This window comes from Palaemon carinicauda, chromosome 41 (genome assembly GCF_036898095.1).
Source record: "Palaemon carinicauda isolate YSFRI2023 chromosome 41, ASM3689809v2, whole genome shotgun sequence".
Lineage (NCBI taxonomy): Eukaryota > Metazoa > Arthropoda > Malacostraca > Decapoda > Palaemonidae > Palaemon > Palaemon carinicauda.
The window spans coordinates 14,697,566-14,725,065 of record NC_090765.1 but is presented as its reverse complement, the minus strand read 5'-3'; the positions used below and the strand labels follow the sequence as shown (position 1 = coordinate 14,725,065).

General features: G+C 42.6%; 1 protein-coding gene and 1 pseudogene across 1 annotated transcript in view; both read left to right on the top strand.

Moving 5' to 3' along the window:
- The window catches only part of LOC137632616 (alkylglycerol monooxygenase-like), a 75,472-nt gene that overhangs the window by 30,775 nt on the left and 17,197 nt on the right, over positions 1 to 27,500 (top strand). Inside the window, exons 6-7 of the mRNA XM_068364666.1 lie at positions 17,768 to 17,919; positions 18,033 to 18,284. Coding sequence (XP_068220767.1) covers positions 17,768 to 17,919; positions 18,033 to 18,284 — 404 coding nt within the window. The remainder of the gene's footprint in view (positions 1 to 17,767; positions 17,920 to 18,032; positions 18,285 to 27,500) is intronic.
- On the top strand, positions 3,279 to 4,941 carry LOC137632211 (uncharacterized; annotated as a pseudogene).

Below are 27,500 nucleotides of genomic sequence, written 5' to 3'. Positions count from 1 at the left end.
GTGAGAATAGCGGGAGCTTGATGTTCACCAGGTTGGCGTGTTGTTCAGTGGGCAAGGTCACGGTTGGGTTGGATACAGTGGTCTTGTCGGCCGCGAAACCAGTAAACTCGTTGTTAGGCATCGGAAATTTTTTCGCCCAAACGCTCGTGAGAGCGCCGTATTTAGTCTGTTAATGGCGGTCTCATCAAAATGATAGGATATCTGCCATGTTAGAGAAGGTAGATCGATTGTTTTACATTGTTGTTCATCCTCCTCCTTGTCAGGAAGATGAGGGGGAAACACTTCTCTATCTTAATTTAAAATAGATAGTTATTCAGTATGGAAGCATACATGCTTCAAGGTTCATTCCAGCGACATGTAGGTTTAACCTCTGCACTCCATAGAAGGAGAAAGAAAAGAGAAAAAAAGGCCATACATTCTGACTCTCATCTTAGACTGATGTTGCATCAGCTACCTTGGACACTATGTTTTTCGTTATAGGAGAGAGCTTGGTATACTACACTCCATGCTAACCAATTACCCCAGGTCCTAAAGAATGTGTATTGAATGACTTGTGAGCAGTTTGTCCTTTCCAGACTCTGGCTTGCAAGACTTAACTCACTTACAGGTTCTTCCTGTAGACTAACATAACATCAACACACCTGACCTCCAGAGTATGTGCTTGTGCCAGTTCCTTCAGCTCGCCTGCTGCATAGGTTTGTGCTCTATTTATCACCTCACGAAGCGAAAAGGAAATAGTGTTTCTGGAGATCTTAATAAGCCTACCAAAACTGATAAATACATTTTAAAGTCATGATCTGAAGGGTTGAGTCCGTTTCTGGTATCATCTGAGTGCCCTCATAGGACAAAGATGTAAATCCTTTGGATTGTTGCTTGCTTCTTTAAGGGAGACAATTGAGACAGATTCTAACCTTTAGTCATATACAGCAGGATTTTGAGTTTTCACAACAAACTCAGGGACGAAGGAAAGAGTAACTTTTCTCTACCCCCTCAGAACAACTAATAAGACAAGATAAATCATGCAGCTCTCCTACTATTTTCCTTGAAGTCAGGGCAAGTACGATGACTGTCTTTTGTGTTGAGTGTCCTTTTTGGATGCCTGCTTCAAAGGTTCGTAAAGGGCTCTCTTCATGGATCTCAGAACTGCTTGAAGTTACTCATGAGAATCGACATTTCCTATGTAGAGGAAAGGTCTACGTCCCTCAGTTTAAGGACTTGGCTCAACGCTTGTTCTCTCTGAACAAGAAAACAAGGACATCTGCAATCTGCTGAATAGGGGCTCCAAGTGAAGAACTACCCTTTCTACAACACCAATTGCTGATGATATCCCACATTCCCTAGTAGACTGTCGTGGAGGACTTTCTGAGATTTTCAGACATCTGCACAGTGCCTCGTGAAAAATCTTGCACTCGGAGGGGACGCTGGATCGTCTCCACCTGCTAAGTAACAGGGACGTTACGGAGTTGTGGTATGTCTGCAGATGAAGCCGGCAAGGTAGTTTGAGCCTATTAAGTAGTCATCATGAAATCTCTGCTGAATGTTTCAAGAGGTCCATGTACCATTCTTCATGACTGCTTGGGGACTAGCATTATTATCTTGAAGTTTGTAGTAGTTAACAACTTTTCACCACCCTTCAAATCCGGCAGAACACCGAAAAAGCATAAAAAGTTGAAAAGCGTCCTCTAATGCTGCTGTCTGATCTGGGACTGGTGAACAGTAGATCAGGAGTTATCTGTCAAGTCTCATTGCGAATATACCTATCATTATAGAACCCTACAAACTCAAAAGGCTCTTCACCAATTGAGAATGAAGGGATCACTCTGCTCTAACCACTTATCCTTACCAGCTGAGTTTGTTGCCAATTATACTCGTGCAAGTTATGGCTAGCCAAAAGTTCCTTTGCATTCTTCAGTGACCACTTATGAGCCTACAGACTGAAGAGTCCTTGGGCTGCCTGAACCCTTATAATGATGACCCATGATAAGCTCGAGGATACCTGTTGCTTGAAGAGTGTCTACGAGAGTGAATTCTACAAGTACTAGCCCGATGTGAGTTCAGTGAATCTCTTTCTTCAAGATTGGCCGGTTTATCCAGTCTTGTCCATCGACCTCTTGTGCACTGACCTCTGAACTCCTCTTATACAGTGTTTGTGAGCTTTCCAAAGGGAGGGAACGAATGGGGGACCTTGCCCAAGAATGAGAGTGCAATTTATTGGAAGATCAATCTTGAGAAGAGCAGCTCGTGATAGCCTTTGTGTCATGGACTGCACATGAGGAATCCTTGTCTGAGGGCATCACATTGAGGGGTGAGGTTCCCTGAACTGTGGACTGGTCATATGCTGTTGCATACCAAAAAAGTGATAAGCACACCCAAATTGTAGAGAAAATTTAACAAGTGATTGCATCTTGCTAGGAGAGCAAGTGTGAACAGAAGTCCACATGCAAGAGCGGAGGGAAGGACACACAGTCTCTTAATTCTCTAACGATTCCTTTCGTCCTCTACATGAAAAGTTCTGGCAAATTCATCTTTTGAGGACATAAGTGTACGTCTCTGAACAGATGGGGAAGGAGGATCCCAAGGAGAGCTGATGACATCCTTGTCAAGGTTCTGAGAAAGCGGCAGATAACGGTGAAGGGGCCTCTCCTTCTACGTCTTACGACAGCAAGCTGAACGAAACAACCCCACAGCAGATGACGAGGTAGAAGGAATTGGGCTGAGAGACGAGGGAGGACAAAGACGTTTTCCCTCTTAGCAGCAGACGTCCAATCAGAAAGTGGGGATTGTCGATAAACTGCACCTTCAGGATTTCTTGGCTAAATGGAGGGGATTACACCAAGGGCTTGACAAGTTTAGGGAAGCATCCGCTATGGGTATGGACATATAAACTTTCGATACGGAAAATTGAGATATTACTTTTATGGCCAAACATGTAGTACGCCGTCAAGAAGTTTCTGGCAATAATTCTTATATAGAAGATATAGTGGTTTTTAAATGGTTACATCATCCTAACTGCGTCATCTGCCAAAGCAGACTATGTAAGTTCATCTTGTGCATTGATTTTGATGTACACCAATTATTTCATATTTTTTTTTTTCGTTACCGTCATACTTCTGGCAAACATATATCTCTAAGTCACCGACGTGGTAATGGAACACTTTCGAATCAGTTCAGTAGCACTCATAAAGCTGAAGTGTGTATACGTGCCAGTTTTTCAATGTTTACACTTCGAATGGTTTTGTTTATATTCCAAATATCGGGTACTTGATTAATTTTCCATAATGACCAAACACAAAAGAAGGTCTTTAGCTGCCAGAAGGAGAAATGTGATAGTGGCATCTCAATTTAGATGGGCAAATAAGCGTAAAGTAGATGAGAGTGATGGCAAGTCTGGCAGCAGTGAAGTGATGATGGTGACAAGTGACCCGCAGATTACCGAGTCATCATTACCAAGTGAACAAAGGGATTCGTCATTACTAAGTGAACATGAGCAAATAAGCCAAATGGAAGTGTTGTTGAGGAGCCTGTCTATGAGGAGGTTACTGCATCATCATCATCAGCCAATAATGAAGATAATAGGTATAATAAAGGAACAAAAACAAGAAGGCCTACTTTGAATGAGGATGTCTGCATTTCTCCTCCAGAAATTCGATCACAGCTGATGTCAGTAGACGAGGATGAGGTGAATCAGAAAGAAATATTATGACATTCATTGCATAAGTAATGAACAGCTAAAGGCAATTGCAAGTGTAGTATAAATGTCCAAAGAGAAAATGTAAAAAATATAGCATAGAAATAGTCACCAACAAGGACAGATGGGATACTACCTTTGAAGTCGTGTGCAATTCATGTAAGTGTACTAAACCAAGCCCCCAAAATATTATAGAGAAGAAAAAAAGCATCAGCAATTCTAATACAATAATTTGCGAGAAGTTTACCATTCATTGAATAATGGCATTGGTTGTGCAGGGCAACAGAAAAGGGGAAGTTTCATTGGCAGTGCCCCACTTAGTGTTGGATCATATTCTAGACACAGCAAGTATTTTTTCAAAGTCAATAAAAAACATTTCGATAAATTACAGGCTAAGGCTTATAAGTTTGTATTTGATTTTTATGTAAACAAAATTGGCGCAGTGCCAGACGAAGATAATGCTATAAACATTGATGTGTCTTTTGATGGCACCTGGCTTACCTGTGGGAATAAGTCACACATGGGAGTTGGTTTTGTTATCGGGGGTTGATTTTGTTATCGAAGTATTTACAGGTACAGTAATAGATTTTGAAGTGCACTCTAAGAAAAGAGAAAAACCTTGTAGGTGTGGGAAAAATTTTGATGGTAAATCAGGATCCATGGAAGGAGAGCAACCAGTTACAATGTGATCTCGATCGGAAAATCTTGGTTTTCGGTGTGCAACTATTGTCAGTGACATGGACTCTAGTGCTTATAAAGCTATATGTCAACTAAATAATGGAGAAGGCTCATATAGAACTGTCAAAGTAAGCAAAGAGGAATGTATAAACCATGCTGAAAAGAGGATGGGTTTTCGATTGATGAAGATAAAGAGAGAGTTGAGCGAGATAACGACTACTAAAACTGGAAAGCTTAGAAAAATAAGCTTACTTTCTGGAAGAAATCTCCTAACACAAAAACTCATTGAATACATTCGATCATGTTATGGAAGGGCCCCGAGAAGTCATACTAACACAAATGTAGATATCATAAGGCCAGCAGTTTGGGCAACATATTTCCATATGACATCATGTGACAAAAACCCAGGTGGTCATAAAACATGTCCGAAAGGCCCCACGTCATGGTGTTTTTACAATAGGGCAAAGACATTAGGTAAGGAACCACCTTCTTATGACACTAGAAAAAACACATTGAAAAATATACCTTAAGATTTGATTGGCCACATACGTCAGGTATTCAAAGACATAAAATAAAATCAGCAGTACATTCCGAGACCATTGTTGGTGTTTATAATGGTTAGTGCATGATTACTATAATTATTATTATTATTATTATTATTATTATTATTATTATTATTATTATTATTACTTGCTAAGCTACAACCCAAGTTGGAAAAGCAGGAATGCTATAAGCCCAGGGGCCCCAAAAGGGAAAATAACCCAGGGGCCCCAGCAGGGAAAATAGCCCAGGGGCCCCAACAGGGAAAATAGCCCAGGGGCCCGAACAGGGAAAATAGCCCAGGGGCCCCAACGGGGAAAATAGCCCAGGGGCCCCAACAGGGAAAATAGCCCAGTGAAGAAAGGAAAAATTAAATATTTTAAGAACAGTAACATCATCTAAATAAATATTTCCTATATAAACAATAAAAACTTTAACAAAACAAGAGGAAGAGAAACCAAATAGAATAGTGTGCCCGAGTGTACCCTCAAGCAAGAGAACTAACCCAAGACAGCAGAAGACCATGGTACAGAGGCTATAGCACTATCCAAGACTAGAGAACAATGGTTTGATTTTGGAGCATCCTTCTCCTAGAAGAGCTGCTTACCATAGCTAAAGAGTCTTCTACCCTTAACAAGAGGAAAGTAGCCACTGAACAATTACAGTGCAGTTAACCCCTTGGGAGAAGAAGAATTGTTTGGTAATCTCAGTGTTGTCAGGTGTATGAGGACAGAGGAGAATCTGTAAAGAGTATGCCAGACTATTCGGTATATGTGTAGGCAAAGTGAAAGTGAACCGTAACCAGAGAGAAGGATCCAATGTAGTACTGTCTGGCCAGTCAAAGGACCCCATAACTCTCTAGCGGTAGTATCACACGGGTGGCTGGTGCCCTGGCCAACCTACTACCATCATCTAATGTCCTCCAATCGAAATCAAATTGAGAAGGCAATTAGAGCTTGCGATTGATAGGTCAATGCACGACAAGGTACCTGTCTGAACATGAAAGTGCATGGGCTTTCCTGTATTTAGTCCCACAACCTCGTTTTCCACAATTAATGATATAATGTTGCCCCTTGTGTCTGCTAAAACATCACCCCATGAAAGATGTCTACTATTTAAATCCCCAAACAAGAGAAAAGGTTTAGAGAGTTGTTGAATCACCTCTATTATATCATTATACGAGATGTCATTAGGAGGCAAATAAAGAGAGCAAATTGTGTATTCTCTCCCTACATCAATTTGTACAACCACTGCCTGCCAAGGGGTACAAATGGGTAAAGATATTTGGGGAACATCTTAGTGAATGTATGTAAGATTTCCGCCGTAGCTCCCTATTTGTTGATCATATGGTGTCCTATAGCTAACACTCTCTCGAGGACAGGGTGTGTTAGCATCAAACTTGCTTTCCTGTAGACTACAACTATAGGGGAGTGCTCATGAATGAGGAGCTTAAGTTCTTCATATTTGGCTCTTAAACCCTGACAATTCCATTGTAAAATGGAGGAGAAAACTATGAATTATTTCTGGAAGACATCTTGGATGAGGTCTTCCCATTGGCAGTTTTTGATTTAACATTATTTCCTGCAGACTTCTTTAGAGAGGGTCTTGATAAATTAGGTATTACATTTGCCTTTTCAATTTTCTTTTTACCTAATTCTTGAGGGGGAATGGTGAGCCTCAACTTGATTTTTAATTGATTCAAGTTTTTTGAAGGTTCATCATCTTTATCAGATAAAATATTGTACCTATTTGCAATAGACAATTTTGGATTTCTCATTGGAGGGGAGAGGGATGGTGGTCTCCCTCTTTTTCAAATGAGAGATGGAGATCCATTGGGATTATGCACCTCCATTATGATAGGTGCATCCAATAGCTCTCTAGAATGGGATTTCTCCCCTAAATCTGGCAATGATGCTACCCGAGATGGAAGCCTTCGGCTGTTCCTCCAAGGTGCAGCAGATTCAGAGGAAATGGGTGGTGCCTTTGACGATAGACACCGAATTTAACAGAGGCGGCATGGTGCTAGCCTTAAAGCATTGTTTAGGAAAAGGAAGTTTTCCATTATCTTGTCTAGCTGATGTTATAGTTCTCTCTGGATGTCCTACAGCCTTAGATTTTAAGGCTTTGGCATAGCTTTTGGTCTTGCTTAGCAGTCGCCAAGCATATCCCACACTGATATGCTCTGCATCTGACTTCTGAACAGCTGCTTCTTCTATTTCATATTGAGGATATTTCTTACAAGTTGCTTTGTGTTTTTGGTTACAATTAGTGGACTTTGTGACAGAAGTGCAGGGTCCACGCTCAGAATCGAACAATTGTCACAAATGTTTATGTTTTTGCATACCCTTGTAACAGTGCAAAGGTTTCTGTTGGTAAAGACGAACTGGTATTCTCTCATTTTCTATGTACAGTATACATAAGAGGGTACATCATGGTTTTCAAATGTTATAATAATCATGGAGGTTCTGGGAATCTTATGAACCTAACGTATTTCTTTAGGACACACATCCAAGATTTTATCCTCACTAAAATCAAAGGTCTTTCTAAAACATTACTCTTCTTCCATAACTAAAATTCAAATGCAGTTTGATATCTACCATTAAATTTGCTTCCATCTTCATATTAATTAGCATAAAAGACTGAGTTCTAGATTTGGCATAAATTAAGATGGATTTCTTGCCAAATCTACAAATATCTCCATGTTATATATTGCCTACTTTCTTTGGCATTAGTTTGCTAAATTTAAAATAATCATAGTCTTCTCCCTTTGAGGTTGCAATAAGCCATATTAGTGGATTAGACTTTTTTCCGATAAAAATTTTATTTGTGTGTCCACAGATTCGGTGTGATACCAGTCACTCGAACGTTCAATATATATCAAGATTTCCAGGAGCAGCATTACATGATGCTCCAGTAATCGCACTATTGTCAATTTTTAATTTGGAAATTTCAGAAATCACTATAAAGGCCTCTTCATGATCATTAAAGCAAACTATGCTTCCCATTTTCCATATTCTTCCTTGAAATTCTTTCTTATTTCAGTAAACTTACCATAAGTTTTAAAAGTCATCCATAACGCTTCATAATGATAGCTTATTGGTAAATCACAAATATGAATGACTTTCAATTTTCTCACATTACTATCATACTTCTGGACATTGCATAAGTGGTCCTTTTTTGTTCCTAAGTCATCAGCAGAATTTTCCTTGAGGGTGTCAACAATGCCAGGGGAGAGTCAGCATATCCAGGGGAAGGGGGTTTGTCATTAGAAGGATCCATTTTAGAGTGAGTAGTTTGGTGTTTGTGAGCGAGTTGGGAGATTTACCTGCTTGAGAATATTAATAAGAGTATCATACGTCGGAGAAGAAATTTGCACTCTCCACTATCAGCACAATGAGAGTATACTTCTCAGATGCTCCACTCCAAACCCTACATGAAGGATAGCACCAAAACAGATATAGAGGCACAGGAGTAAGCTGAACCCACCTGTTAGGACTGAGACCAATAAAATATGGAATCATCCTCCCCATGTCTATAATGATGAGCTTCCACCCAAGAGTCCTACCCCAAGCATTGGATCCAACTGGATTCCAAAGACCCAACCCTTGAGAATAGCACCGGCAAAAAGGTCCAAACCATCTATGGGATGGCTGAAATCATCCACAACACTAATATACTGTATAGCTTTGAATGCAAACACCTCTCAATCGTGATACCTCCTCTCATTCATCAAAGCAGACAGCAATAACGGATGTAGAAACCTCCACGCCAGCGGCAATAACAGATGTAGAAACATCCACGCCATTGAAAAAAAAATGAATATATATATATGTACAGTAATACCTTGAGATACGAGCATCCCAACATAGAGAGAATTGAGATACGAGGAGAGTTCCAAGAAAATTTTCATTCTGAGATACAAGGAAAAATTTGAGATACGAGGTACATTAGTTCCCTATGCAGCCGCCAGGTGGCAGCGTGTGCGAGAGGCTGCTCACAAGGACAGCATCGCTTGGTCTTTCCCGTCGGATCTCCGTTGCATAAAGTTATCCCCGAGTATCGGCCATACTTTTTCGTTTTTTACGTGCTACAGTGAACCCTCGTTTATCGCGGTAGATAGGTTCCAGACCCGGCCGCGATAGGTGAAAATCCGCGAAGTAGTGACACCATATTTACCTATTTATTTAACATGTATATTCGGACTTTTAAAACCTTCCCTTGTACGTAGTACTGTTAACAAACTACCCTTTAATGTACAGAACACTTAATGCATGTACTACAGTACCCTAAACTAAAACAGGCACAAATCTTAAGGGCGATTTTATATCATGCGTTTCCTAAACACGCTAAAAAGCAGGATAAAAAATGGCAACCAATGTTTTGTTTACGTTCATCTCTGATCATAATGAAGAAACAAACTCATTTAGTGTACACATATGTATAGGTTAGTTTTTGCATCGATTATATTGATTATACAGTATGTGTATTTTGTTATCTTAATTTTTCTTAGGACTTCCAAATGAAATGTTTTTCTTTATGACGCCGCCTGAAATGACAGCGTCATAAAGTACTGTACGCTCGGTAAACAACCACGCTCAGAACAAAGAAGGCATTTAATGCGCATGATGAAAGTGATAAATAATGATATTTACAGTAAAAGCATTTACAAAATATGTTATTACAAATATAATTTACCGTATCTATATAAAATCATACAGTACTGTACAGTACATATTGTACATTGCAAAGCAGGAAAACAATTTATGAGAGAGAGAGAGAGAGAGAGAGAGAGAGAGAGAGAGAGAGAGAGAGAGAGAGAGAGAGAGATTGTTTTACGTACATACTGTAAATGTAAATTTTAAACAAAAAAAATCAATTTACGAGAGAGAGAGAGAGAGAGAGAGAGAGAGAGAGAGAGAGAGAGAGAGAGAGAGAGAGAGAGAGAGAGAGAGAGAGAGAGAGATTGTTTTACATACGTAAATGTAAATTTAAAAAAAATAAAATATGATAGGTTACAACATGTAGACTTTTAAAACCTTCCCTTTAACTTAATGCATACAGTACTAAACTATAAAACAGGCACAAATATTAAAATGTTAGAATATTAAAGTAAAAAATAAAGATTGTTACTGTACTCACCACGAAAGAAGTTCAATAACAACTTGAATGATGATGGCGATGAATTTGCTGCACAGTAGAAATGATGATGATGAAGCTGATGATGTCTTCTACTGTGCAGCCAATGATAGTATTTTACGTCTCTTCAGACGGAGGTGTCTTTTCCTGGGACACCTCTTCAACTTCTTCGATTTCTTCCGAAGGCGTACTAGCAGGAGGAACTGGCTATTTTTTGCGAGGCTGGAAGAACATTGTGATCGGAAGTTGCTGCCGCTGCTTCTTTTTTCAATCTAAGAGCATCCTGTAGGGAGTCATGATGTCATCAACCTTGTTGGAGAATTGCATAGAACGAACCATATCCTCGTCCCACTCTTGCAACATTTCTTTCACCTCCTTTATATGGTTGCAGACTTTGGCAAGCCGTTCTAGTGTTAAGCCTGTTTCTTCGACATTTTCTTGGGTCTCTTCCTGGGTTTCACTCTCTTCTTCGCTTGCCGATTTCGTCAGGTCTTCTAGGTCTGCGTCAGTTAGGGGCTGGGAATGGCAGTCCAACAACTCGTCGACGTCTTCAGTCGTCATGTCGCCAAACCCGTCACCTCCAATTATGGCAGCCAACTGCACAGATTTGCGTATTGCAGAGTGTTGGATTTCCGACGGAGTAAATCCATCGTCGTCGTAAACAATCTGGGGCCACAACTTCTTCCAGCTCGCATTCACAGTTGCAGGTTTCATCTCTTGCAGTGCCTTCTGAATATTCTTCAGGCACGTGGCTATGGTGTACTGCCGCCAGTACGCCTTCAATTTAAAATCTTCATCCTCATCATCTTGGGCAGCATCCACACACGCAACGAGGTCCGCCAAGGTATTCTTCGTGTAGAGGGCCTTGAACGCCCTGATAACCCCCTGGTCCATCGGTTGAATTAATGACGTGGTGTTGGGTGGCAGGAACTCAACCTGAACGCCCTCACGCGACAGGTCAGTTGCGTGTCCACCTGCATTATCCATAAGGAGAAGGATCTTGAATGGCAAGTCCTTCTCTATGAGATATTCATTGACTTGCGGGATGAAACACTGGTGGAACCAGTTGGAGGTCAGCATCTTTGTAATCCATGCTTTTGGATTATGCATCCAGTACACGGGAAGGAGATTCTTATTCTTATTTTTCAAAGCGCGAGGATTTTTCGACTTATAAATAAGCCCCGGCTTTAGCAAAAATCCAGCAGCATTGCCACACATCACGAGGGTAACGCGATCCTTGAATGCTTTAAAGCCAGAGGCTTTGGCTTCCTCTTTGAACAGCAGGCATTCTCTTCCAAAACAAGCCTGTCTCATCCATATTAAACACTTGTTCCGTCTTGTATCCACCTTCGGCGATAATATTCTTGAACGTCTGGTTCACGTAAGTTTCAGCAGCGGCAGTGTCAGCCGAAGCAGCCTCGCCATGCAGGGAAACGCTTTTCAGGGCGAAGCGTTTCTGAAACTTCGCGAACCATCCTTTGCTGGCGGAAAAACGTTGTTTCTGAGGCTGGGAATCAGTGGATGTCCCTGGTTAAGGTTCATCTGCATCATCATCTTCTTCAGCATGGTTGCCGTCGTCGTCTTGAGGTTCCTTTGCCGCAAAATTCTCATACAAACTCAAAGCCTTTGTTCGGATGGTGTTCGTATCCAATGCTATGTTCTTCTTCCGGCAGTCGGCAATCCACACAGCTAAAGCACCTTCCATGCGTACGATCGTTTTATTACGCATTGTAACGACTCGCTTCGCTGATCTGCTAAAGGTGATTGCAGCCGTCTTTCTAATGTTCGCCTCGTCCTTCTTGATATAGCGAACAGTGGATTCGTTGATTCCAAAATGGCGCGCTGCGACCACGTACCTTCTACCGTCTTTCAACATATCGAGAAGCGTCACCTTCTCAGCAATCGTCATCATCCTTCGGTGGCGTTTAGGCTCACTACCAGCCTAAGTAGAAGCAGAACGCTTGGGAGCCATTGTACAGTAGGATTTACACAGAAAGTTCAATAAAAAGTTCAACTTGAAACAGTCGCACACAGCACAGATTAAAGTTCACAAATTTAAGAACGTCTACTCAGCGATACGGCGTAAGAGAAAGTGACCGCGAACAGAGGCTGGAAGCTGGAGATGCGGGCAAAACACCAATCACAGGCTAGATAACAAAACTTGAGTTCTGATTCGTCATCTATCAGCGCTTGAACCAATCACAACCCGTCTTATATGATGCGTAGGTTACCAACTCAAAGTACAAGATACCCCCCGTATACTGTACGTACAGTATTAATAACAATAATAATAAATAATGATAATACAGTAATAATAATAATAATGATAATAATAATAACAATAATAATTTTATTAACAACAACAACAATAATAATAACAATAATAATGATAGCTTTACGTATGCTATTTTATTCTTTTGTAGGATGTGTCTCTCTCTCTCTCTCTCTCTCTCTCTCTCTCTCTCTCTCTCTCTCTCTCTCTCTCTCTCTCTCTCGTACGCTTATTCGAAATGTGATTTTTGCAACAAAGAATATTATTGGATGCAGTACTACGTACGTATACATACAAAAGATTCATGGAAAAGAAGCACATCCATTACATTTGTAGTACAGTAGTAGCCATCAGCAGCCTTACACCATTCTAATATGGTATGACTGCATCTGATTTGCGTTTCATGTTCGATTTAATTTTACTACGTACTGTATACAGTACTGAATTATCGTATGATCACATTCTCTTTTCGTGTTTTATTTCTTTCTGTGCTGAATTATATATCATATGTAATGCAATGAACAATCAGTAAGAGCAGATATTACTAATTACAGTATTAATGGAATTACAGGAAACGAAATATCGTATTTGGGGTCTTCAGATATCGCAGTATTTTCGAAATTTCCGGAAAATCCGCGATATGTATATATATATATATATGGGTTATGGAAAAAACCCGCGAAGTGGTGAATCCGCGATGGTCGAACCGCGAATTAGCGAGGGTTCACTGTATTTGCGTGAATCAGTGCACAATTAATTAAATGAACAATGGGTACAAAGCAAGCGAGTGCAAACTAGGGTACAGTAGTGAAAAGAAAAAGCACAAGATGACAATGAGATGAAGAATGAAATAATCGCAAAACATTAGTGGCGTAAGAGTGACTGAGCTGGCGCGCCAATATGAGAGGAGTACATCAACTATATGTACCATCCTCAAGCAGAAGGATGCTATAAAGAGCACCAAGCCTTCCAAAGGAGTAACCATCCTTTCCAAGCTGCGTAGTGATATTCAGGGCGAGATGGAGAGGCTTCTTTTGATCTGGATAAAGGAGAAACAGTTGGCGGGAGATAGCGTGACTGAGACGTGTGAGAAGGTCAGAAGAATCTATGACGACTTGAAAGCGAAGCAAGCAGCCAAGAAAGCGGAGACTTTGACGCCAGCGGAAACCTTCAAAGCCAGTCGTGGCTGGCAGGATAATTTCAAGAAACTGATTGGGATACACTTGGTTGAGAGGCATGGGGAAGCAGCAAGTTCCGACGCGAAAGCCGCGGCGGACTTCGTCACAACCTTTGCCTCGGTTATCGCCCAACATGGCTAAATCCCCCAACAAGTCTTCAACTGCGATGAAACTGGCCTTTTTAGGAAGAAAATTCCCAGGACTTTCATCACAGCAGAGGAGAAGAGACTATCGGGCCATAAAGCCATGAAGGACCGGTTAACTCTAGTCTTGTGTGCCAATGCCAGCAGTGACTGTAAGGTCAAGGCACTGCTAGTGTACCACTCTGAAAACCCACGTGCTTTCAAGAGCCATAGATCTTGAATGAAAAACTGCAAGTGATGTGGCGCACTAATGCCAAGGCTTGGGTTACCCGGCATTTATTCACAGAATGGGTTAATCTTTACTTTGGTACGGCAGTCAAAAAATATTTGGCGGAGAAAAACCTGCCATTGAAATGTCTCTTGGTCCTCGACAATGCCCCTGGTCCCCCTCCTGATCTCAAAGGGGACATTCTTAATGAATTCAGGTTCATCAAGGTCCTTTATCTCCTGCCCAACACCAAGCCACTCCTCCAGCCCATGGACTTATAAGTTATTTCTAACTTCAAGAAACTGTACAAAAAGCATTTATTCAGGAAATGCTTCGATATCGCAGACAACACCAATCTCATCCTTCGGGAATTTTGGAAGGAACATTTCAACATCGTACATTGTTTGAAAATTATTGACGATGCATGGCAGGGTGTCACAAGACAAACTCTTAATTCAGCGTGGAAGAGAGTGTGCCCAGCTTCTGTCGCTGAGAGAGACTTGGAAGGGTTCGATACGACAGACCCTGATGACGCCGTACGTGTTGTGATGGATGAAATCATGTCTGTTGGAAAGTCCATGGGGCTGAAGGTAGACGAAGAAGATGTGAACGACCTTGTCGAGGAGCATCAGAAAGAGCTCACGACACAGGAGTTGATCGAGCTCCAGGAGATACAACAATCGCAGGTGTTGCAGCTCAGTAGCGAGGAGGAGGTGGAAGATGAGGGCCACCTTTCTACTGCAGAAATCAAAGACATGTTAGCGAAAGGGCAGGAGTTTTCTAATTTTATGGAAAAGAGGCACCAGGACAAGTTAGCAAGTGGTCATGCGTTAGCCTTGTGTGACGACACTTGTGTGCGTCATTTTCGCAACATTTTGAAGGGGAGACAAAAGCAAACATCCCTAGATAGGTTCCTTTTAAAAAGGCTGTCAAAAAGAGCAATTGAAAGCGAGGCAAAAAGAGCCAAGCCAGAAGAAGAAGAAAAGTAAAAAAATTAAAATGAAAACAAAATGTAGAATTAAATTTAGTGTAACGTAAGATCAACATTTTATTTTTAGGTGTGTGTACGGTAAGCTAATTTCATTTAAGTTAAATTTAATTTAGTGTAACGTAAGATCAACATTTTATTTTTAGGTGTGTGTACGGTAAGCTAATTTCATTTAAGTTAAATTTAAAGTTAAATTTCATTTAAGTTGAATTTAAAGTTAAGGTTATGTTACGTAGTGTTACAAAAGTGTTGCGTACCGAACGTGTTGCCGTCAAGTTTCCCTCCTCCCCGTCCTCTCCCCCTCCTCCTCCGTCGCACACACTGCCGTTAGCCGCTACCGTATGTCTCGAAGGTAAGAACTCCAAGATAATGTTACATTTCATAACCAGTTCATAGCTATTTGTTATTTTGTTAGCGTAGGATGTTGATTACAACCATTAAAAACATATTTTTCCTCTGTAATATACTGTTTTTAGGGTTTTTTTTCAGAGGATGGGAACGGATTAATTTGTTTTTAGTTATTTTATATGGGAAAAATTCATCTGAGATACGAGCAAATTGAAATACAAGCTCGGTCCAGGAACGGATTAAACTCGTAACTCAAGGTATTACTGTATGTACAGAAATACAAAACAATTTTGAGCAGGAAAGTGGCAAGATGATCGTTGTTCTTTGGAGTTCAAGCACAGTCTCATGACAGAGGGCAATGACAAACGTCTGGTTGGGGGAAGAGGACTTTGATCCCTTGACAAATAGGAGAGACTGTGATGGCAAGGAGTCTTGTCATCCACAATAAGTCGGCACTAGAGTGGTGAGCAGGTGTGCTGGTCTCGGCGGTGATCCTCGGCAGGGTTGTCAAACTGCGAAAGAATGGAAGACGAGGCGGCGTGGCCGCGTCTAGTAGGCCTAGGTCCTTGATCAACCCCTTCCTCTAAAAGGGAAAGACCAGAGAATTTTGCAAGAGCAGCAGGAGAAGCGGGAAAGGGCTACAGATGGGCTTCGCAAACAACAAGAGCGTCAACCACATTACAGTACAGTGTACTCACAGGCTTCTACCCCTGAGGAAACCAGAGAATGTCTCCCCTCAGCCCTCAGCTGTAGAAGTTCTAACAAAACATCCTTCGAAAGTGGACCTGCAACCCCCAGCAATGCCCAACGCTATATCAAATCAGAAAGAGAAAAGGATTCCCATGAAGGCGGAGGAGGAGTTTCTTCTCTAGGAGAAGCAGCTTCGTTCCTGGAACTGTTAGCTGATCAAGACACCTACTCGATCAATCCTTATAAGAGACCGATCGAGCAGGAGCTTCAGGAAGAGATCGTGGGTCAAGGAGGAGATCTGAGGTTTCTTCGTCTTTGAAGAATAACCCGAAGGCAAAGAATCTCTCTTGGACTTCTCCTTGTGTTGGCACCCAAACCTCTCCAATTGAGAGGAAGACCACTTCCGGCATTCATCGCAGGTGTTATCCTGATCACAATGCTGTCCTTAACTGGCCTAATACAACGAATGGGGTCGGTCTCGGCGGAGGACATGAAGGTCCCACAGGAGCGTCCTTCAGGTCCCGAACAGGACCTCCCTATGAACGGCAGGAAGAAGCAACACATACCTGAAAAGAAAGAGAGGAATTAATCAAGTCTGTTGGGAGGTAGAGAGTTGAAATGTCCGTCCTCAACCAAGCCAAAAGAGAAGGCAAGCTACACACACTGGTGTGAGAGTGAACGGAGGGGTGGCTACCCCCACTAAATAGCAGGTTGTGAGTTATACCTCGCTTAAAAGTCTTTATGGCTAGTCTTCCAGCTTCGCAGAAAGTAATTCCTATAAATAGCAAAGAATTTGTATTTAGTGTTGGAACAAGGTATAAGTCAAAATGTCAGTCAAATGCGTTGGTAGGTGGACAGACAATATCCGTTTTTGACCAAGCAGAATGCAAAAGTGACGCGACAACACAGGTGTGTGTGAGTGGGATAACTGGTTACTACCCCTAAACCCCCCCCCTCCCCCCCCCAAATAACTAGCAATGGGGTGATTACACCTTGCTAAAAGTCTTTTGGCTTGTCTTCCAACTTTGCCCAAAGTATAATCCCATAAATAGTGAAAGGGTTTGTATTTAGTGTCGGAACATCTGAAACAACAAACACACATGATAACTAAACAAATATTATTCCACATTACATCAATTGGAGTTTGATATACAGTGGCACTTCAGCATTATATCAACAATCCATAAACAGAATGGCAATACAAGCAAAGGTAAAAACTTACATTCAGCAGTAGCAGCACCAGGAAACTTACCTGTAACGAAAATAAAGCAATAACTATATAAAACTGCCTTGCTCAAAATCAGAACAAATAAGAAAATGCCGATTACCAATGGATTAAGAACACAATGAAAGCTATTTAAACACAAAAACTGGTTACATGCATGAAAAAACTGAAATAGTGAAGCTCAGGGGAGTAAAAGGAAAAAAGTGAACTTCAAAATATGCCACACACGTGGAGTGGCTATTTTCTGCCAACAAGCACACTTTGGAGCCCAGGTATAAAGACAATGAGTTTGGTTAGTTTTACATTGTCTGATATAGCAATTAATACACCTAAGGTTATTGTAAAGTTCTGGCTTTTTTACTAATTCTGAGAAGACAAGCTTCTACCATAAACTTAAAACATTCCATTTGATTTCAGAAAGTTATTCTACCAGGTACCATAAGTAGAGAATATAGTTCTGTAGTTACTGTTTCAAAGATTTTAGCATTAACCATGTTTTTATCATTAATGCAATGACCCAGTAGCTGTCCACTAGCTATCTACTTTTTCAGGAATTAACGAGAACAGCATAATAATTTCCAGACAAGAGGAAAGTGTACTCTTTTTCAATTCAATTAAAGTTCAGAATGTATCTTGCATGATTTTGATTCAAATAGTTACTTTTATTATACAGGTTCAAACAAGTGGTGCCTAGACAAAAATTATGCCAGCGTCTTCATCCTCTGGGATCGTATATTTGGTACGTTTGAAGCCGAGAAAACTGATGACGAAATTGTCTATGGACTCACTGATCAACCACAAACGCACAACCCTGTTTACATGGAAGTAAGTGTTGATAACTGGTTTCTATACTGTATTTTCATGCATACTATACCAAATTCTATGTACAAAAACTATATTGGGATATTAGTGAAAAGAAAAATTATTTCTTTTTGCAGTTTTACTACTTCAAACACCTCTACCAGAAAGCTAAGGGTATGACCAACTGGAGAGATTCTTTTAAAGCTATTTTCTTTGGACCTGGATGGTCTCCTGGAACACCTCGCTTAGGAGATCCAGCCACCTTCCCTGATATCAAAGCCCCTAGACAGAAATACGATCCTCCATTATCACTGGGGCTTTCAGCGTACCTTATTCTTCACACAATAATAATTTTTCTAACCCAACAAACTTTACTTCACCATCTTCAAGTAAGTACCCTATATTTCAAATAGTAAATATTTCTACCTGTTAAATTATCCTTTCCTGAACAATCCTTACTTCCCCAAAACTTATATTCTGTTATACAATGTCTCAAATGCTAACATCATGAAGAGCAATTATAAAAATAATAACAATAATAATAATAATAATATTAATAGTTGTATTATTCTTATTATTGCTATTATTGTTATTACTAGCCAATCTATAACCCTAGTTGGAAAAGCAGGAAGCTACATGCACTCTTGGGCTCCAAAAGGTAAAGTAGCCCAGTAAGGAAGGGAAAACAGATTTTGACATAAGAAAAAACTATTTTTGGGTGAGATAGCCATGTCATCCAGATGGAAGTTCCTCAATAACAGCTTTCTACTTGGGATATTTCTGCGAGTGATATACCTGAGAAAATTTACCTTGACGGTAGCACAGCATTCTAACCTCTCGAGCAAATATCCCAAGAGATATTGAGTATAAATTAGGTATGTGTTAATAACAAGCTACGGTTATCCTTCCCCGAAGAGTTAACCTTGTCTCGAAGGATAAGGGATATGAGACAAGGATAAGGGGTATGAGACAAGGAAAAGGGATAGGGTAGGATACGTGGGCGGCAGAGCTGTTATAACTGCTCTCTACGTGCTACAATTAACAAGTTTCCTGTAGAACCATTCCAGAAGCAGTCATTGCATGATGCGAGACCCCACGTTGAGAATTTCCAGATTAGGCTACATTCCTCAGCAAGTGTTTAACTGTGATGAAACTGGCCTTTTCTAGAAGAAAATGCCCCGCCGTACATACATCACAGCTGAAGAAAGGAAACTTCCTGGCCATAAACAGACGAAGGACAGACTTACGCACGCATTTTGTGCAAATGCCAGAGGGGACTTAAAAATTAAGCCCCTACTGGTATACCCCTCAGAAAATCCTCGTGCCTTCAAGGCACAAAATATCACGAAGGAGAGGCTCTCGGTATTTTGGAAGTCTAATGCTAAGGCCTAGGTCACGAGGACCATATTTATTGAGTGGATAAACGTCTGCTTCGGTCCTGCTGTCAAGAACTATTTAGAAGAGAACTATCTCCCTCTCAAATGTCTCCTGGTACTGGACAATGACCCTGCTCACCCTCTTGGCCTCGAGGACATCATTCATCCTAACTTCTCCTTCATTAAGGTTCTCTATCTGCCACCAAACAGCACCCCTCTCCTCCAGCCTATGGACCAGCAAGTGATTGCCAACTTCAAGAAGCTTTACACGAAGCATCTGTTCAAAAGAAGCTTCGAAGTGACCGAAAGCACTCAACTCACCGTCCGGGAATTTTGGAAGGGGCATCTTGACACCGTTCAATGCCTGAAGATGATCGACACAGCTTGGAATGAGGTTTCATGGAGCACCTTTAACTCCTCATGGAAGAAACTGTGGCCAGCTGCTGTAGCAGAACAAGACTATGAAGGTTTCGATCCCTCAACCGAAGACGAGGGCGTTGATGATCCTGCTCCTGAGGAAATAATTTCAATTGGGAGGTCCATGGGGCTTGTTGTCGATGAGGCTGATGTCCATAACCTTATCGAGGAGCACCGGGAGGAGCTTACAACTGAAGACTTAAAAGAGTTGGAGGCAATACAGTTGACCATCATTCAAGAAGAGCACAGCTCTAGTGGTGGCGAGGATGGGGGGGGGGGTCAAGACACTGAAGAAACGACATCGTCAGAAATAAGGGAAGCTATCGGTTGGTATGAAAACCTTACGAGTTTCATTGAAAAGAAACACCCAGAAAAACTTCACACAAGTCGTCTTATGCAGTGTGTTAATGACAAGTGTATGAGTCATTTTAGAAATATGTTGATAAATCGTCAGAAACAGGCTTCTTTGGATAGATATTTCTCCAAAAGAGAAGTGTCAGAAAGCAAAGACGATAATAGTGATTCTATCAAAAAAGCTAAAAAAGGGATTTTGACGTAGGAAAAATCTATTTCTGGGCGAGAGACTTCTGCCGCCCAGTGAAATGCTCCTTTTACATCATTTCTAAGGTAATAACTGCTATGAATTTTACCAGAGAAAAAATTGTATAGGAATGCTAGGTTGAACCCAGCTCGCTCACCTATTAAGGTGTCGGTATAAATAACTGGGGCGTGATTAAATCACAACCAGATGTCTTGCACCATTTAGATATCTCCTGTCAATATCCCCGAACAGCGAGGTGCAGATCAACATCCTAGCTCTGAAATGCTACTACGAACGATCCCACCCACGCCAGTGACGTCACTCCTATAGCACCCCAGATTGGGGCCCGACAGGGAGGGACGGGTGGGTTCACTGGACGGCACAGGTCTCTCGCCCAGAAATAGATTTTTCCTAAGTCAAAATCCCTTTTCTGGGCTCTGACCTGTGCCGCCCAGTGAAATAGTACCAGAGAATAGGGACCCAATATGGCTAACTACCTGGGGAGAAAAATAACACAAAAATAACATAGATGGTGGTTTAATATCAAACAGGAGGGATGAGGAATCCCGTAAATACGTAATCAACATGGATATAAAAGTGATAATTAAACATTGTAATCAATACAAAAAGGAAACCCGTAGGTAAGCATTGAATATAGATATGAATAATGATAAACAAGCTTGGTAAACAATTCAACAAGGTAACCCGTAGGTAAGAATTCAACATAAATATGAATATAAAAAATGGTAAACAATCCCATCAAGGGATGAAAGTAAAACCAAGCAAAAAGCAGATCCATAAACACATTCTTAGTGTAATAAAAATAAAATCAGCACGGTGAATTTCAAGGACAGATGAAATCAAAAACAATTCGTGGAAATTGATCACAATGTAAAATAAAATAATACACCATAAGGGTGTATGGTAAAGGACAAACAAAATCAGGTAGGAACAATAAGTAAGCCAGGCAGGAGGGAAAGAGGATAGAGCAAGACGTTGTGATAAGGACTCGGTACCTTCAGGAAGAACTACATTCCCTGCTGCTACTGTGGCAAATTTAAGAGCTTCTAAAGGTTTTAGGTAGTGGCGCTTAAAACTTTAGGGGACTTCCAACACGTATATTTTGAGAGCTCATCAAATTTCATGTGGTGGAAAAAGTTAATTGAAGTAGCCACAGCTCAAATATCATGGACATGTGGGAATGATTCAGGATTAGCTTGTTTAATGAAATAAAGAATTTGTTGTCTGATTCCCTTAAGGGTAATGGTTCCTCCATGTTCTCTAATAAATAAAGGCCCTGTGGTTGTGGTGGAAGTTCTACTTAAGTAGGATTTCAGGGTGGTAACTGGACACAGGGATGGATCCCGAGGAAGTGGAACAATCTTCCAGGGAGACCACCTGTTTTGGGGGTCCTCATTTTAAGCCAGGAAAACTTTGTTAGGGGAGAGAAGGACCTCACCCGAAGAGAGAAACTCTATATGACCTGGGTCTCTAGATAAGGCTGACAATTCTGAGATTCTGGAGCTAGAGGCGAGGCTCAAAAGAAAAAGTGTCTTTCTTAATAATGCCATATAGTTACAGGATTCATTCGAAGTGTCAGAGGCTAGCTTTAGAACATCGTTCAAAAACCAGGAAACTGCGCTAGGGCGAGTTGAAGGTTTTAATCTGGCACAGGCTCTCGGAATGGATAAGAAATATGAATCCGTCAGATCAATGTCAAAGCCGACATGGAAGATCTTTTTCAAAGCCAATTTGATCGTAGTAATGGTATTGGCTGCCAGGCCCGATTCAAAGAGTTCTGAAGAATGTCACAGTTAGGTTCATTGTCATTTTCTCAACTTGGGAATCTTTAAAAAACTTTGCTAGTTTCTTGACAGCTGAGTCATATTGACGGAGGGTGGATTCTCTTTTGTCAGATTCCAGGAATAGGGTATTCAGAGGATCGATGTTTGCATCTTGTTGAGCTGAGAACTTCATGAAGTCCATAAAGTTAGGGCATTCAGAATCCTTGAGGAAGCTAACACATTGCGAGTTTGTACTACTTGTGTTAGTACAGGATTGGGAATCTACCGGGGGCGGAGGCCTAGCTCTAGTAACAAGGGCAACCAGTTGCTCTTGGGCCAGTTGGGGGCTACCAGAGCCACTCGACCTTTGAAAGATCCGAGTTTGTGCAAAACTTTCAGCAGGAGATTTATCGGAGGAAACGGATAAATCGTCTTCAAAGTGTTCCAATCTAGTGACATAGCGTCCATGGCATAAGCCTGAGGGTCCAGGTTGGGGGCTACGTAACAATTTAGTTTGCAATTGGACTCCGTCGCAAACAGGTCCACCTGGAGACCCAGGACTTGAGATAATATCCACTGGAAGGATCGATTGTCTAGTGACCATTCCGACTCCAGTGGAGTCATCTGGGAAAGTGCGTCTGCCACCACATTCCGGACTCCCGCTAGATGGACTGCTGATAGATGCCACTTGTGCGATGCCGCCATGGACAAAATCGTCAACATGACGTGGTTTATGTGGGCTGATCTGGAGCCTCCTCTGTTGATGCAGTGGACTATGACTGCACTGTCGAGGACCAGTCTGATATGGAGATTCCTGGCTGGGCTGAGACGTTTTAAAGTGAGGAAGACTGCCATGGCCTCTAGGACGTTGATGTGCATTTGTTGAAAGATCGGTGACCATAACCCTTGGACTTTCTTGTGTTGGGAGTAACCTCCCCACCCTGTTAAGGCGGCGTCTGTATGAACGACAAGTCCCGGGGCCAGATGTTGCAAGGGAACCGACTTGGAAAGATTTTTGATCTTCGTCCAAGGCTGCAGACTTTTTCTCAGGATTGGGGGAAGACGAGCTCGCCTGTCTTGACGTTTTTTGGTTGCTCTGGAGCGCCACACTCTGTTTATGTCCTTTAGTTTGGACCTTAGGACGATGTCTGTCACCGAGGCGAACTGTAAGGAACCCAGGATCCTCTCCTGGTTCCTCCTGGACGTCAACTTGTCCCTGAGAAACTTTCGTATTCTTCGCTATTTCCTTCCTTTTGGTTTTTGGGAGGCACAATGTATGGGAATTTAGGTCCCATTGTAGCCCCAGCCATTGAAACTTGGTCTCCGGGACCAGGCGGGATTTTCGAGGTTGACCTGAAATCCTAATTGTCAAAGGAAGGAGAGGACCTTGTTCGCTGCTATGTGGCAGTTCCGGACATTGTCCGACCAGATCAGCCAATCGTCGAGATAAGCCACTATTTGTATTCCCTGAGTTCGAAGTTCCTGAATTACCGTCTCTGCTAATTTGGCGAAGATTCTGGGCGCTATGTTGAGGCCGAATGGCATCACCTTGAATGCATAGGCTTGTTTGCCTAGCTTGAAGGCCAGAAACGGACGAAAATGCCTTGCTATTGGAACGTGATAGTAGGCATCTGTAAGATCTATGGAGGTGGTGACGGCCCCACAGGGAAGTAAGGTCCGCACCTGCGAGACGGTAAGCATGTGGAATTTGTCGCAACGAATGAAGGAGTTTAGACTTGACAGGTCCAGGATTACTCTTCGTTTGTCTGAGCCTTTTTTTGGCACGCTGAATAAGCGACCTTGAAATCTTAAGCGATGCATGCTTTGGATTGCGTTCTTTTGCAACAGATCCTTCGTGAATGAATGTAGTTCTTCCGTTGGAAGCTGGTAGAAACTGTTCGGTGGAGAGGGTCCCTGAATCCAGCTCCACCCCAGACCTTTTGAGATTATGCTGGAAGCCCAATTGCTGAACTTCCAGTGGTCCCAAAATTTGTACATCCTCCCTCCTACCTGCGAGTTCTCAATGGTTGGAGGATGATTTGCCGCCCCTGCCTCCGCGGAAAGACTTGCCTCGGTGGGAACCCCTTCCACCACCTCGGGCACGAAAGGCACCTCTGGAACCCTTGTGGCGCTGGTAGCCATGGAAAGAACCCCGAGATTCACACGTGGAGTTAAAGGCGGGGGAGGTGGTGAATGAAGTCGAGGCGACTTGGGCTTGAGGGACCAACACGTACTGTTGTTGTTGTTGGCCCTTTGAGGTAGAAGGCTGGGAACCTTGAGGAACAGACTGAACTGGGACCGGTTGTACCACTTGAAGAGAAGGTCTAAATTGCGAGGAGTGGAAGGCCTTTTCCTACCTCGGATTGGGGTACTAGCCGGCTCATACTTCCTCTTAGGGACTAGGCCCCACCTAACCTTGAGGCTTTGGTTGGCTCTAGCTGCCTCGCTGAGAACCGAATTCACTAGGTCCTCCGGGAAGAGATCCGGACCCCAGACTGGGGCTTTGATGAGCCTATTAGGTTCGTGTCTAATCGTAGCCTCAGACAGTACATGTCGTCGGCAATGGAACCTGGAATTATGAAAATCATAGGAGTCAGTCAATAAGGTCTGCAAAAGGGATTTGGTGAGGACCTTAAAGAGAGGTTCCTCGTCGTAAGTGGCAACGGTCAATTCGGAAAGAGTAACTGAATTAATCGACCTACCGAGCCTACACCTGGTGTCAAACTCGAATTTAATCAAAGACTCCGGAAGTTTGGGAAGGCGTTCACTGAACTGCGTCGAAGCACAGTCCGGGCTCAGTTTGCCCACCGAGAAGGTAGATGGGGCGTTCCGCCAACATTCATTATCCCCCGGGAAGAGAAGGGAAGTCAAGTCCGTCTCTCTGAGTTGAGGTAAGGGATTCTCCTCCTTGGTAGCCTGATAGGCAATCTCCATGATCTTGGTCGCGCATGGAGTCGGGGTATGCTCGTTGACCACAAACATAGTATACGAGCTCTTGTAGGCTGTGATCATTGTATTCATACAGTCCCATTCATTGAAGATGTGGACCAAAACAGACTGTGCTTGTTCTTTAGGGAAGGTCACGGTCTCTTTCGGGACCTTATCCAGGTAGATTAGAGCCTCCTCTGTTAGGCGGGCATAGCCAGGGAAGGGAAATTCAAGACCCGGTGGGTAGAACTCGTAGTCCTCGAGAGGCCGAGTTCCGAAACCTTCTATGGATACCATGCCATCCGAGAGGGGGGCATGTAACGCTAACCGCCAAGGGTTGTTATTGTTGAAAGGTGGGAGCTTAGAGGCATCGGGGATGGGATATTGCTGCTGTGGTGACAGCCCCGAACGCATGAGTCCCTGAACCATGGTCTCCACATTAGTCATTGTCTCTTGTAACATTGTTTCAAAACGAGAGAACAACTTTTCCGAAAATTCCTTCGGGTCAAATGATTCCGCCGGGGGGGAACAGGTGCCGGAATGGAGACTACTCCCTGAGAGGTTGAGGGCACAGCAACTGAGTCTTTAGAGACTCTAGTGGAAGAAGATTTCGACTTCACTGATGATGACTTCGAAGATTTGTGGGTCTTGTGTAAAGGCCTGCAGTGAGCCTTAACCTTGAGGGCAACAGGACGGGGATTGAGATCAGCCCCGGGAGTCCTCGGGAATCCTTGAAATGAAGATTGGTCAGAGGTAGAAAAAAAAGTCAGGCTAAGGAGAGGAATCTTAGCCCGAGACCCACCTGACTCACCTATGTCCCTACCTGTGTCGGGTTCATCCAGAGCCATGGGCTGTACGTCTAAATTGAGGATAGCGACGTCCTCTGTTAACGTCCCGCCTGTCTCCTCTTGATCCGGGGCCAATAGTAGGGATTCAATGTTCTCAATGATAGGATCAGCCAAATCTTTGGGGACCGCGGCCGAAGTCTTTGCGTGCGGGTAAAGGCGAGAGCACCATTCCTCAGAGAGGATATAAGGCTGTATGGCCTTCACATTACGGGCGAACCCGCCAATCCAGATTTTGAGGATCGCCTGAGCCGTATTCTTTTCTAGTTGAGAGCTCTGAAAGATAACAGACTATAAGCGAGGGTAAGGAATATCATGCCGAAGAAAAAAGGAAAAGGAACAGGGGCTTCGGAGACACGAAGCTATCGAAGGTCATGCGAGGAGTCCAAAGAACAGTGTCCTTAAAATTAATTAATTGTAATTAATTGTAATTAATTGTAACTCCACTTACCAAGTCTGTAATACAGTATAGCTAAAAGTAATTACACTCACTGTGTCAGATGTTAAAGTGGAGGTCATTTTGTAGCAAACTACACAATTGTCCGGATGCCAAACAATCAAATCATCTACCAGAACAGTACAGTGGGCATGTGAACGGCACACATCGTGGCCGCAGGGTTGGTGGAGGACCGCCGAACATGCCGTCATTGCACAGCGTACTGTCTGTAAAATAAAAGATACACGAGTATCTTATAGATAAGCAAGAGGGGCCCGGAGGCTCCGGGGGCTTAAATTATATCACTATCGTGGTGAAAAGGATAAACTATGACTGTAATATAGATAAGAATAAGTCAATCCGTAAGTGTGATCGTATTTGAAAAGGGGGGGAAGTCGAGAACAGGGAATATATATATATAAACATGTGAATATATATAGAGGAGATTAATCCAAGCGGTTACAGGTAACGTTGGCTCCGGAGAGACAACCGAGAGCGCCCAGGGCTCATGAAAGTCCACCGGAGAAGGCGGACAGGGGGGGGGAAGTTGAGGGTCAAACCCATCGACGGCACACAGGATTAATTAACTCGACCGGGAATCCCGTAATGAAATAATAACACATGGAGTCCGTGAAGTGCGGAACACCATAGAGGGAGGGGGGTGGAGGGATCTATAATGGGTCCGTGAGGTGCGGGACCGGGAGGAAGTAGCAGGAATGAATGTGAAAATATGTAATATAAACACATGATACCACAGACCAAGCAGAATGCCTCCCGCCGACTGATGGCCAATCGAGTCGCCGGAAAGAAACAGCTACGGCAGGGTAGGGGGAAAATAGCAATATAATGTATGGTAATGTATAATAATAAGCCTCAAATACTATCGGGAACCGCCCAGAACGGAGTTAAGCGAAAGCCCCGGGGGAGAGAATGTAACGCAAAACAGCTGACTCTACGACTCGACGAGAGAGAGAGAGGGAAGGCAACCCTGGGGTGGGGGTGCCGGGCGGATGGGGAGAGGGAGGCTAACTAGTGGGGGCAGAGGACAGGTGTACCAACCTGAACAGAGACCCACGACTGGAAGGATCACACGGAAAGACTAGGATAACAATATAATAATATAACTAATAGGTAAATAAAAGAGGAAGGAATGCTGGATAATAATAATAACAATAATAATAATAACATCAATCGTAAGATAGTACGGAGGGACGAACAGAGAGACAGAGAGACATGGGAAGACCAAGCCTAACAGCGCGTGGAGCTAGGCAGGGCTAC